Source organism: Scardinius erythrophthalmus, assembly GCF_964197995.2.
Source record: "Scardinius erythrophthalmus genome assembly, chromosome: 17".
NCBI classification, from domain to species: Eukaryota; Metazoa; Chordata; class Actinopteri; order Cypriniformes; family Leuciscidae; genus Scardinius; species Scardinius erythrophthalmus.
Genome location: NC_138237.1, coordinates 17,618,840 through 17,633,752, shown reverse-complemented (window position 1 = coordinate 17,633,752; position 14,913 = coordinate 17,618,840). Strand labels below are relative to the sequence as shown.

The window sequence follows — 14,913 nt, the reverse complement described above, 5'->3', positions numbered from 1 at the left end:
GATCTTTGTTATTTTCTAGATGAGAAATGTGCATGTTTTCAAATATTTCATAATGTCAATAAACAGCTGACATTCCCAACATTTCTGAGCATCTGAATCATGTTTAAGTCACATGCAAGACGATGTGTTGCCCTCTGAAATGCAGAAGTCAGTTAATTAGTGTATGTGACAAAAGAGTGTAATGAACACACTGATTGTTACCATTCAAGCAAACAAGCAGCACTTAAATGTTCTGTTACTCTTTTTACTGAGAAATGTGGAAGTTCATGGGAAAGGGTTGATATTTCAACAACATTAAACATGGAGCAATACACATTATAGGCCTTATCTCGTGCACAAATTTAACAACTGTTAAAATAACAACTGTTGATTACTGATTGATGAACTGTTTTTCATTGCATTATACTGTTACTTGTTACAGCCTAGTTTTATGGCATTTCTTGATAGACTTAAAGGTGATGGAATCAGAAAATCCATATTAAATGTGGAAAGATCTGGTTTGTTTATTTATTTGTTTAATGTCCCCCTGCATTTAAATCACATAACATTCAGATAAGCGACAAAGATAGACAATAGAAATAGAACAAAATGCAAATGGCTGTCCTTTTCAATGCTTTACCACAGTACTTTAAGTTAATTACGAATTAGATGAGTAGATTGTAGTAGAAACAAGATGTTTCTCATAGATGAATACAGAGGCTGACTGTACAATTTTAAGGATACAGGTGTGATCTTATGCTTTTTTGAAAAACATATAACTTGTGTTTTAGACACTGATAATCTAAATCCCCATTTATTTGTTCATTTTTCCACTTTATTAATTGCATCTTGCATTTTTGATTTAACATAAGATTCATTGCGGCCTCTAAACCATAATGCTCCATCATCAGCATACAGGGATTTCCCAATTTTCTGGTCAATATTTGAGAATATATCATTAATCATAATGTTGAATAATAATCAACATCAAAAAATACTGCTATTACCACCTCCCTATTAGTCTGTGCTTTCCTAATATCTGATTCTAAACAGAATAATGAATCCATTGTACTTCGGCCCTTACGAAACCCACTCTGATATGGGGAAAAAAGGTCATTGCTTTCTAAATAATGGGTCATTAGGGGCCAAGCACCGAAGGTGCGGAGGCACCTATTGTATCTGTTCCCGTTCTTATTATTAGGGGCCAAGCACCGAAGGTGCGGAGGCACCTACTGTATCTGTTCCTGTTCTTATTATTATTATTCTACCGACTGGGAGTCTATGGCAGCCCATAGAACCAATTGCGGGAAAGTTGTTTTGGTTTGACAGTACCAACATTAAATACACTAATTTTGGTGTTTTTAAGTCATTCCCTCTAGTGCCACCACCTGTCCAAAATGTAACTTTTATTTTTCTAATAACTTTTGAACCGTAAGGCCAATCAATAAAATTATTTTTTCCTCTGATTCCTGAGCTCATGCCGATTCGATTACACCCTATGACTTCCTATGACTTCATTTTCCGTCATAAAACTATGGCCGCCATTTTGAATTTTTCGAAAAACCTACTTTTTCGAACTCGTCCTAGGCGGTTTGTCCGATTTGCACGAAAATTGAACCAGATCATCTTCAGGCAGTGTTGACAAAAAGTTATTAAAATCTAGTTGATTCGTCAAACAAATTTTACATAGCGCTTGCAAAAACAGTCGTAAGGCTGTATCTCCACAACGCTTTATCGTATTCATACCAAACTTGGTACATGTCATCACAAGCATGACCTGAGGCAACATGCTGCGTTTCGGCACAGTGCCACCTACTGGTCCGGAGATATGAAAAATTGCTATTTTTGCTTATAACTTCTGAACAGTTTGTCCAAAAATCATAAATGTGGTCTGGATTCAGGGCGTCATGCTGAGTCGACTGATATCCAATTTTCCCAGATCAGCCATTTTGTCTGTCAGCCATTTTTAATTTTGTGCTAAAATGCTGTATTTTAAGAATGCATGAACGGATTGTTACGAAACTCAGTATAGGTCATCAGCACGATGTCCTGAAGGAGCGTGAGAAGTTTCGAAACAGCGCCATCTAGTGGTGAATTTTTCCCCCAAATGCTTATAACTTTGGGTGTGGTCGACTTATTTTCACAAGAGTCATCTCTTTAGACTCCTGAATCTTGCCGAATCCAACGATACCAAACATGCTAGGTTTCGCCTTGTGGTTTGTGTAGCGTTGTGATTTAGCACTTAAAAAACATTTGGCGATATCTTCGAAACCGCTAGTCCGATCGAGACGAAACCACCGTCAGAAGTTTGGAAACATAGGTCGTTAAAAAAATTCCAATGCCCAAATGTGAAAATATTGATAGTAAGGGGTAGTAAAATCCAATTAAAGTCACGTGTCAGTAATTTTTTACGTGTTTTTTCATATAAATGTCTATAACTCTGAAGTGAATTGAAATATTCTCACCAAAATTGACACACGTATGTAGGGGCTCACTCTGAGGACACATAAAAAAAATTGTGGGACTGAGCCTCTTGGTGGCGCTATAATAGAACAAAACATGAAATTCCCATTGACTTCAATACAGTTTTGTGAACTAAAATGCTATACTAAACAAATGCATTGGTGTATTACGAAACTCAGAATGTGCCAACAACACCATCCCCTGAAGGTACTCAAAATATTTCGAAACAGCGCCACCTAGTGGTCAAAAGTTATAACAAAATTTCCAAAAAGGCTAATAACTTTTGAATAAATCTGGTTATTGAAATGCCACTGGTCTTAATAGATTCCCTGGGTCAAGCCGAGAACATAAATACCAAGTTTTCCTTTTTGGCCGAACTTCCTGTCCGCCATCTTGATTTTCATTCAAAACCTACTTTTTCGAACTCCTCCTAGACCGTTTGTCCGATTTTCACCAAAATCGAATCGTATCATCTCCAGACTGTGCCGACTACAAGTTATGGATTTCGTGTCTATAGATGAAACCATTTTCGTATAGCGTAGCAGCAAAGTTGAGGCATGATGCTAAAACCACTATTCAGGCTTTATCTCTGCAATGCCTTGACATATTGACACCAAACTTTGTATGTGTCATTGTCACTTCACTCTGACCACACCACATCAGTTTTATAACTGTGCCACCTATTGGTCGAAAGTGATAATACATTAAATCATATTTTGAATGACTTTTTATATGATTTTTTTAGCCATTTCGCCTAAAATCCTCTTTAAATGTCTTTAATTGTTCATTGTCGCAGTTGGTCTGACACTTTCAGCAATGTTGGCATGTCTTGTCATCTGATTGTGCTTGGCCCCGGTAATTGCTGCTTGCAGCTATATTTCTATCTGTAATTATTCTTTCCATTATTTTACACAGCTGCGATGTTACAGCAATTGGTCTATAACTAGAAGGGTCAGATGGGTTTTTCCCTGGCTTTAAAATAGGTACTATAATTGCATGTTTCCACACTGATGGAAGCTGACCAATTTCCCAAATTTTATTAAAAAATTTTTAGTACTATTTCTAGTGTCTCATCTGTCATATTTGCTGCCATTTTGTAACATACCATGTCTTTTCCTGGAGTAGTTTGTTTTGCATTAAGGACTGCTTTTTTCAACTCAAACATATTCAAAGGTACGTCTAATGGATTTCCTGAATGTCCTTTCTTTCCTAAAACATCTGGGAAACTTTCTAACTCTTTCCTTCTGTTCACTTGTGCTTCCTTAGTGAGGTTCTCAGAACTATGCACTTTCCTAAATGTTTGAGCTAAAACTTCAGCCTTTTCTAAATTAGTAACTGCCACTTTATCACCACTATTTAATACAGGTAATTCATACACTGTAAACCCAACAAGTTAACTCAACTCAAACCGATTGAGGAAACTGATTGCGGCAAACCATTTAAGTTTAAAAATAAATACATCAGTATTGTGAACTTATATATATTGATATTTTTCAGCTGCTTTCACAATCATTTTAATCCTTTCGGTACGACTCCTTGTCTGTGCAGAACAATTGATAATTTCAACCATAAAAATCACAAAATCATGTTTGCTGACAACTAAATTGTCTTTCCTTATCTTTCCATCCTCTTCATTTATTATGTCATTTCCAATGCCTTCATTTTGTTTTGGTATTACATTCACTCTGGGGACCAGCTTTAATGCTTCAGAGTAGCTAATGCCTTCAGTTACCTTAATTCTTTGTACCTCTTTGGCTCTTTTACAAAATTCACAGCCCTGATATGCTGCTGCACTGTGCTGTGCTCCCCTCCACAATTGCAGCATTGATTGCGAACTTTGTCACATTCATCATAATCATGGTCTCCTCCACACATATACCTCTTCTTTCCTTTGCATACAGCCGCGATATCCATTGACATTTATAACATCGAAGTGGTGGAGGGATGTAGGCTACAACTTAATAAAACCAACGAAAACCAATGAAAACCTTATCTGGTAACGTTTCCCCTTCAAACGTAAGCATAACTGATAAGCTGTCGCAAATGTCTCCAAATCTCTTAGTTTTGAGTCTTTTGGCTTCACATACTTTAAAGAAGCTCTTCCACCACAATCAGATGTATTATTCTTTTTCTTTTTACTTTGATTAATATTCCACTCTTCATTACCCTCGCTGTCTTCCAACTCTCCAGTGCACCCCAACTTCCGTCTCACTTGCTACTCCGTCACTTCCTTCCTCCTTCTCCTGACCATTCCCAACCCAGCTGCATCCACCTGACACGGAGTCAGTTTCCTTTTGCGCTGACGTCCACCCGCCATGCGTCCGAGATCGCTATAACAGTCCGCTCTCACTCAACCGTTGAGTTGTTGTCACATCAGAGGGTGGGGGAGGGGTGCATTGTTTTAATTAAGTAAACTTACTAAATTTCTTAAGAGTGTGTTAAATATATTAATAATATTGATTTGAATTAATTAATATTTTTGTTTCTTGAAACAGAATAGTTTAATTCTCCATTCTCATATTATATATATATTTTGATAGAAATTTCACAAATATATTAGCACTAAGTGTATTATAAATAAATAATTGGTTACAATTGGCTGAATAAATTTTAGATAAAATTAACTGTTGGATTTTTAGTCAATTATTTTGGTATGTTTAACTCAAACAATCAAGTAAACGATATTCAGAGAAGTTAATAAAGTTAAATATTAATGTAATATTGACTAAGCCACAGAATTATTTTTTTCTCCAATATATATATATATATATATATATATATATAGAGAGAGAGAGAGAGAGAGAGAGAGAGAGAGAGAGAGACAGAGAGAGACAGAGAGAGAGACAGAGAGAGAGAGAGAGACAGTAACAAAATGTACAGTTCAGCCAGAACGTTTCGAAAGCATATAGGAGCTTAATTTACAGGCTAGTTTCGACATGGAGGGAACGCAGCTTTAATCTACAGTTATGTGGAGCTCGATATTGAGCCAATAAGAATTCACAATGGGTGGTAGCCTACATGCTGAAGAAGAGACCAGTAATGTACTTGTTAAAACTAGTCAAAAACTCCGATTTATACCATTCCACAACTACATACAACACGACAAAATTCAGGCAGCAAGCGATGTCACAAATAATGTTACATTGCTCAACAGCTCAAGGCTGTTTGCTCAATCGCTATAGACCTTGTGTAGCCCCGCCCCTTTTCAGCTCTGCGCTTATTGTGTTCTGTCTTCCGGTTTGTATTTCTACAGCATGAAGGTAAGCTCTTACAGATTTATGAATGAACCGCTCGTTTTTAAATCTTCCCGGCTACTGACATTTGTTCTGACTTCAAACATTAGGCTACAATGCTCATGTCATAATAACTTTCGTCAACTCTACAGTAAGTAAATCCACTTCCCTAGCTAATTACTCTTCGACAGCAATGCTATAGAAATATACAGTTCAATATGTGATATCAAACACAAAATTCTAAAAATGTCTGCGTGCTTTTCTCTGGTACATAAGGTCTATAGCAAAAAAACACTGAGAACATAAAACAGAGCCTGCCCTTGTAGTTTCATTGATAGGCCTACAGGTCGCATGTAACAAGTCTTTATAGCCTATTTGTAGTAAGGGCAACCTGGACGGAAACAACTTGCTAATCAACATTTTATACAAGGTTTTAATTATGTAATTTGTATTAATTATTCTAATATATTTATACTGTTGTTTTGTCTATGGCGCTTTCCTTGATGAGATAATCAAGTAGGCTATATTTGAATTTTTATGCCATGTTTAGCAGTTATACCAACAAACTCTAATCTGTATAAACACATAATATTTTTACCATTGACTTGTACGCTTAGTATTAATTCAAACATCCATAAGAGATTAGGCTATTTACATAATCATAATGAAAAGACCATGTGATCTGAATACACTGGGCGATTCCCGGTTACACATACAGTAGCCTAAATATAAACAGAAAAGGAGAGGAGGAGAGTCAATTCTTTATATTTGTGCCATGGCTCATCATTCACCTATTATCCAGCTGACCTGAAAAACATTTGTGATATTTGTTTTTAAATTAATTATTAATATACTTTTCTGTCTCTGATATTTACAGTAGCCAAATACAAGGAGAGCGTGTCCAACTGCTTATAACTTGTTTCCTTTAGCTTTACAACACTACTTGGCAAGAATGTAATGTACCTTTGTTTGTTTTTTGTTTTTTTGTTTTTTTTACTACAGTGTGCTGAACAATTTAAAGAAGATGAAAAACTCATCGATTATGTCTTCAGTCATACTGGAGGTCCTTTACAGAATGGATGATCTTAAATACCTTTACTTCATGGTCTTTTTTATGTTGTACATGTTTGTACTCTTTGCTAACACCACTGTGATTTTTATCATAATTACTGACAAAGCGCTTCACAAACCTATGTACATCTTTCTATGTAACTTGGCTGTAAATGGCATCTATGGTGGCACGGCTTTGCTTCCGGCCTTGATGGGTACTTTAATGTCTCCTTCTCATGAGGTATCTTTGGCATGTTGTCAGGCTCAAATCTATTTCCTGCACACATATGCTATCATAGAATTCACCATTCTTTCAGTGATGTGCTATGATCGCTATGTGGCCATATGCTTTCCGCTACAGTATCACAGTATTATGACAATCACAAGGGTGTATAAACTAATTGCTTTCTCATGGGGTTATCCTTTAGTGGCATTCGCTTTGTTTTTTATTCTGACTCTGCGCTTGGCAATCTGTAGAAACATAATTGGGCGAGTGTACTGTTCCAACTATTCTCTTGTCAAACTGTCCTGTGATGACACAAATGTTGTGAGTGCTATTGGATTGTTTTCTGTTGTTGTATACACTTTTCCTCAGCTTGCAATGACCCTCTACTCATATGGACATATTCTGAAAATATGCTTTACTGCCACTAAAAAGTCTAAAATAAAAGCACTGAAGACCTGTATGCCACACTTATTTGCAATATTGAACTATAGTGTGGGCTGTTTTTGTGAAATTGTACTAAGTCGCTTTGACACAAGTTATCTTCCCTTTGAAACACAAACAGTTATGTCACTTTATTTCTTGATATTTCCTCCTATTCTGAATCCAGTCATTTATGGGCTGAGTGTTCAGGCTCTAAGAGACAATATGTTTAGACTTTTTAGCTCTAGGAATAAGTTATTGCCTTTGGCTTTGAAATAGGATTTTTGTTATTTTCTAGATGAGAAATGTGCATGTTTTCAAATATTTCATCATGTCAATAAACAGCTGACATTCCCAACATTTCTGAGCATCTGAATCATGTTTAAGTCACATGCAAGATGGTGTTGCCCTCTGAAATGCAGTATAGTCAGTTAATTATGTGACAAAAAAAAGTGTAATGAACACACTGATTGTCACCATTCAAGCAAACAAGCAATACTTAAATGTTCTGTTACTCTTTTTACTGAGAAATGTGGAAGTTCATGCACTCTAAAAAGTTATTGCCTTTAAATTTTTAAAGTAAATTTTAAAGCTGTGAAATCAATTAAATATACTGTATGAATTGAAGTAACTGCATCTGGTACATTAACAAATAAAATTGAGTAGAAATAATTTAACATTTAAACATTTAATTTTAATTAAATGACGAGTAATTTTAACTGTTTTTATTTATGAGTAATACTAATGTTTTTATTTCCTCTAAACCTTTGTAAAATAGTATTCCATACAACCACCACCACCAGTATACATGACATTGGCCTTTATTGTCGATGAGTAGGCTACAGCAATACAGCATATGTTACTGTCACGAAACTGCTCCAAGACACGAGAGTAGAGGATGGATCCAAATGCAGCTTTTAATAAGGAAGGTCGTACAGGCGGGGTCAAACAGGGCAGACAGTGCAATGTTCAAACAGCAAGGGTTATCCAGATAACAGGCAGAATTCGGGGCAGGCAGCAATAATCAAAAGTCCAAGAACAGTCCAAGTCAGGCCAGGCAGATAACACTCATACAAATGAGGAAACAGTCCAAGATCAAAAACCAGATAAACAAAACACAGGATAAACGCTCAGAAATGCAGTGTGACACAAACAAGACTTCACAGCAAATGATGAGGTGAACCAGGCTTATATGGGGTGAACTAAACAATATAATGAGACACAGGTGAATGTGATAATCAGGGATGATGAGTCCGGGCAGTGAATTTTGGGAAATGTAGTTGTGAGTGAATAATGATAGTTTGATGTGGAGTGCCCTCTGGTGGCACTCAAGGGCACTCCAGCTGGTGACCGTTACAGTTACACTGTTTTAACATGTATACAATATTGCCTACATTTAAACTCATTTAACAAACATTTTATAAGTAAAAATTAAACATTTAAACATTCAGGTAGCCTAATTCAAGTGTAATCAACCAGTCTGTAATCCAATTTCCACTGGATCAGCGCTGGTTCTCGTGCCGGAGACGGACTCACTCTGCGGGTGAACTTCGAACTTTATACCGCCGTCCTGCGTTTCACTCATAGCCGAAAGATACTGTGAGCGACTGACTCCATAACCTGCCAAAAAAAAAAGTGCACAGTTCTGAGGACATTTTATTATCCAAATTAATTATATTCATTATCATTAGGAATACAGTCGTGTGTTATGCAAGGCGTTTCAATCACGCGAAAAGACAGTGGCGACTCTCGTTTAGGTGTCACATTACGCCTCTGTATGTTGTTTTGCTTTAAATAAAATGATTTAAAGCACAGTAATGATTTTATAGATAAAATAAAACATAGATCTGTTTAATTCTCCATTCTCAAATATTTTGATTGAAATTTCACAAATATTTTATGTGTAGCCTATTATAAAGAAATAATTGGTTAGTCAAATACTAAATTCTTAGTGAAAAAAAATATATAACTGTAAATTTAAGATAAAAGTAAATGTTGGATTTTTAGTCAATTATTTTGGTATGTTTAACTCAAACAATCAAGTAAACGATATTCAGAGATTTTATTAAGTTAATAAAGTTTAACATTACTGTAATATTTACTAAGCCACAGAATTATTTTTTAGAGTGTGGGTAAGGGTTGATATTTCAACAACATTAAAAATGGAGCAACACACATTATAGGTCTTATCTCGTGCACAAATTTCAAAATAATTATTTTTCAAATGTAACAATATAGCCTACTGAAATATATTTGATTTAAATTTCTAAGGCCTCTAAATTATTAACATTATCAAAATCTGTTGTACACAATACATGCCTTCTGTTGCCTGATTGATTATTTATACATTTTAAGTATACAAGGCTTTTCAGTAATTAGTAATCAGCTTTTCTAAAAATGTGCACCTTTAGGTTGTTGTAGTTTGGGCCTTTGAATAAAACTTAGGTGTTTTTTCAAGCTTAATATTCTCATATATATATGAGCCATAAAATCCTGAAATATCAAATATGATACTCAACAAAAAACACATGCATAAACTTTTTCATTATTTTTGTATGTTTTTTCCTAAAGATTTAATAAACTGTTCCATTAAAAAAAAAATCGGACTATTCCATGTGTCAGGCTTTACAGAGTTAAAATAACAACTGTTGATTACTTATTGATAAACTGTTTTTCATTGCATTATACTGTTACTTATTACTTGTTACAGCCTAGTTTTATGGCATTTCTTGATAGACTTAAATGTGATGGAATCAGAAAATCCATATTAAATGTGGAAAGATCTGGTTTGTTTATTTATTTGTTTAATGTTCCCCTACATTTAAATCACATAACATGCAGATAAGCAACAAAGACAGACAATAGAAATAGAACAAAATGCAAATGGACGTCCTTTTCAATGCTTTACCACAGTACTTTAATTAAGTTAATTAAATGCTTTTACAGCACCTGCTGCCCTGAGATTCCACATGCAAAATAATTTGCTTTATTCAAACAGCAGATGGCAGCAAATGTACAAAATTCTAAGTAGAACTTGTGAACCCAACTGTTACAGATATAATACTGCAAACAAAATTAAACATTTCAGTACTAGTGAACCCAACTGGTAGGCTATAATATAATAACCATCTGTTTTATTTCAAAATAAAATATAAATTTGAACAAAGCATGCTGTAAAATATAATAAAAAAAAAAACTTTTTGAAATTTTGAAAAATGAATGAAAACATGCCAGTGTCAACAGTCAACCAACCAACAACCCACTAAAATCAGTCTATATATGTTTCTTAGATTTTAGCATTGCAATGCAAACTGATTATTGAAATCATGGAAAGTCCCACTGTTAATCACTTCAGACTATGGCCAACAAAAGGTCTTGTTTGCAATAAAATATATAGCTACAGTGTTTTGTGAAGTTTTGAACTAAAAGTCAAATTTAAAAATCATTTAGACTCTTTCTTGCAAAGCTGCCTTTTTGACAGCTAGTTTGTGATATGATAACGAAATGGATACCAATTTGGTTGCGCTAGCGATGTGAATATAATTGACTGTGAATTGTATTTGAATTGAACTGAATGTGAATTGAATGTAAATAAAATGTGAATTGAATTTAATCAAATGTGAATCGAAATTGAATTGATTTTGAATTTAATTAAATGTCAAGTCAAGTACAGATTGTATCAAAGCAGCTTCACAGTGAAAACATGAAAATAATACAATAAAGTTTATCCTAAAGATCAATAATATTGTTGAATATTAAATGTCCCCAACTAAGCAAGCCAAAAGCCAAGGCAAACAGTGGCAAGGAACCAAAACTCCATCAAGGTGACAGAATGGAGAAAAAAACCTTGGGAGAACCCAAGCTCAGTCAGGGGCCAGTTCTCCTTTGGCCAACGAGCGAACAGTGTATGATTATGATTCAGGCAACATTACAGGTCAAAAGTCAGATTGGATCAGGTCCACCATCTGATCTGGATACGGCCCGGATCCGGCTGACTTCAGTAAACCTTGGAATAAACAGAAAGACATTAGGGTAGATGCGATGCCATTCTTCTTATGATGTAACGACATCAGGTGTTATAGGAAGTGTCCCCGGCTCCGGCTGACCTAATCTATGCATCCTAATAATAAATTAACTGATCTGAACAATAGAAATGTAATGTTTTATATGAACGCCAGGCCAAACTGACAGAGTGTGTCTGCTTCCCGGACAATGTTAGGAAGACTGTTCCAAAGTTGAGGTGCTAGAAGGACCTACCGCCAGCAGAATTTTGAGATCGCAATAGACGTGAAGGACTATAATGCGTTAAGAGCTCACTCAAGTACTGGGGGGCAAACCCATTTAGTGCTTTGTAAGTAGTCAGCAATATTTTAAAATGTATACAATGTTAAGGGAGCCAATGCAGTGTTGACAGAACGGGGGTAATATGGTCATACTTCCTGGTTCTAGTAAGAACTCGAGCTGCCGCGTTTTGGACCAGCAGTAGTTTGTTTATTATGCGTGCAGGGCAACCACCCAGTAGAGTATCACAATAGAACGCATGAACTAACTGTTCCGCATTTTTCATTGAAAATATATGTAGTAATTTAGATATATTTTTAAGATGGAAGAATGCGGTTTTACAGATGCTTGAAACGTGGCTTTCAAATGAAAGATTGGTATCAAAGAGCACACCCAGGTTCCTAACCACAGACGAAGACTTGACAGAGCAGCCATCAATTGTTAGACAGTATTCTGGGTTAATACGTGCAGAGGTTTTTTGCCGAATAATTAGAAACTCAGTTTTTTTTTCAGAATTAAGTAGTAGAAAATTACTAGTCATCCAAATTTTTATATCAGCAATGGATTCCGTTAATTTTGTGAATTGGTGCGTTTCGTCAGGGCACGAAGAAATATAGAGCTGAGTATCATCAGCATAACAGTGAATTGAATTGAATATGTATTGAATGTGAAGTGAATGATTATCGAATCGAATGTGAATTGAATGTGAATCAAGTCGAATGTGAATGTATTTGAACCAAATTCAATGTGAATTGAATGTGAATGTGAATCCAATGTGAATGTATTTGAACCAAATTGAATGTGAATTGAATGTGAATTGAATGTGAATTTAATCAAATGTGAATCGAATGTGAATCAAATCGAATGTGAATCGAATGTGAATCAAATCAAATGTAAATTAAATGGGGATTGAATGTGAATCGAATTTAAATCTAATCGAATTTGAATTTTAGTAAATGTGAATCAAATGTGAATTGATTTCAAAGTGAATGTGAAACGAATCGAATGTGAATCAAATCGAATGTGAATCAAATCGAATGTGAATCGAATGTGAATTGAATTGAAAGTGAATTGAATGTGAAACGAATCGAATGTGAATTGAATGTGAATCAAGTCGAATGTGAATTGAATGTGAATCAAATCGAATAAGAATTGAATGAAATATCAATTGAATGTGAATTGAATCAAATAGTAATTTACATCACATTCAATGTGATGTAAATCACATTCAACTCGATCCATTTCACATTCACTTTCAATTCACATGCGATTCACACTCAATTCACATCTAATTGAATGTGAATTGAATCTAAATTGAATTGAATGTGAATTGGGTGTGAATCGAATCAGATGATAATTAAATGTTAATCGAATCACATGTAAATTGAAAGTGAATGTGAAACGATTCAAATGTGAACCGAATCGAATGTGAATTGAATGTGAATCAAGTCGAATGTGAATTGAATGTGAATCAAATCAAATTTGAACTGAATCGAATGTGAATCAAATGTGAATTTAATGTGAATGGAATGTGAATTGAATTGAAATTGAATCAAATCAAATGTGAATCGATTGTGAATTGAATGTGAACAGAGTTGAATGTGAATTGAATGTGAATCAAGACGAATGTGAATTGAATGTGAATCAAATCAAATAAGAATTGAATGAAATATTAATTGAATGTGAATTGAATCGAATGCGAATTGAATGTGAATTGAATTGAATCTGAATTAAATGTGAATCAAATCGAATGTGAATCGAATCGAATGTGAATTCAATGTGAATCGAATATGAACTGAATTACATTTAATTCACACCTGATTTAATTCACAATTGACATTCCCTTCAGTCGACATTCGATTTGATTCACATTCAATTCGCATTCTATTCGATTCCCACTCAATTGGATTCACATTTGATTCAATTCACATTCAATTCACATTCAATTCACATTCGATTAACATTCGATTAACATTCGATTCACATTCAGTTTGATCCGTTTCACATTCACTTTGAATTCACATGTGATTCACACTCAATTCACATCTTATCGAATGTGAATTGAATCTGAATCGAATTAAATGTGAATTGAGTGTGAATTGATTCAGATAATAATTAAATGTTAATCGAATCACATGTGAATTGAAAGTAAATGTGAATCAAATCGAATGTTAATTGAATGTGAATCGAATGTGAATGTGAATTGAATGTGAATCGAATATGAACCAAATCGAATGTTAATTGAATGTATATAGAATCGAATAATAATGGAATGTGTATCAAATCCAATGTGAATCAAATGTAAATTAAAGATAAATTGAATTTAATTGAATTTAATTGAATTAAATGTGATTTGAATGGGAATCGAATTGAATGTGAATTTAATGTGAATTAAATGTGAATTTAATCAAATATGAATCAAATGTGAACTAAATTTAATCAAATGTCAACTGAATGTTAATTGATGGTGAATCGAATTGATGGTCAATCGAATGTGATTCAAATCAAATGTGAATTGAATGTGAATTGCATAATGTGAATTGAATGTTAATCGAATGTGATTCAAATCAAATGTGAACAATTCAATACAGAATATAAACAAATCTGAGAGGAAAAAATAGGACAATCTATGGCTTCTTCTTTGAATATGTGATCAAAATGTGCCAAGGTACCTTATGAATGACAATAGGACATGAAGGGGCATCCTCTTTTGTAATGCTTGGTCTGTCAAAGGCCATATTGTGGTCAGGAGACCTAGGATAAGTACACATTACCACATGTACATTATTAATTCAAGCTAAGAAGGGATGCATGATTTGTGGGGACAAAGTTAGTATTGGGAATTTTGTAAAAGGTGCATGGTGAAACATTACCATATGCACTGTCGAAAGGGGTTGACAGTGAGTGAGACTTCCTGAATATAGTGATTGTGCTTTCTGTACAAATGGGCTTACCACCATCTGAAAACAAAAGAGCAAGTAAGACTCACAGGCTGTCTTATAACTCTTAGTGATAGATTTTTTTTTTTTTTTTTTAGGGTAATAATAGAAAAGTCTGAACAAAGTTTTACCTGAAAGTCATTCACCACAAAAAGTCTGCACTAATATTTCTATATTTAAATGATTCACAAGTAAATATTTGCATTTAGCTACATGTCTAAGTAAACACATCATAGCCTCCCCTCTGTACATCTGACTTGTTTCACTGTAATAGTCCAAGGACCTCTGTGGGACTTTGTCAGACACTTCCTTGATCGTCTGT

At 34.6% G+C, this 14,913-nt stretch overlaps 1 protein-coding gene across 1 annotated transcript; it reads left to right on the top strand.

Moving 5' to 3' along the window:
• Positions 1–6,717: 6,717 nt before the first annotated feature.
• On the top strand, positions 6,718–7,650 carry LOC308706059 (olfactory receptor 51G2-like; the record flags this gene model as incomplete). Its single annotated transcript, XM_081391445.1, has 1 exon — positions 6,718–7,650. The coding sequence occupies one exon, from the start codon at positions 6,718–6,720 to the stop codon at positions 7,648–7,650; it is 933 nt and encodes a 310-aa protein (XP_081247571.1).
• Between the last annotated feature and the right edge of the window lie 7,263 nt (positions 7,651–14,913).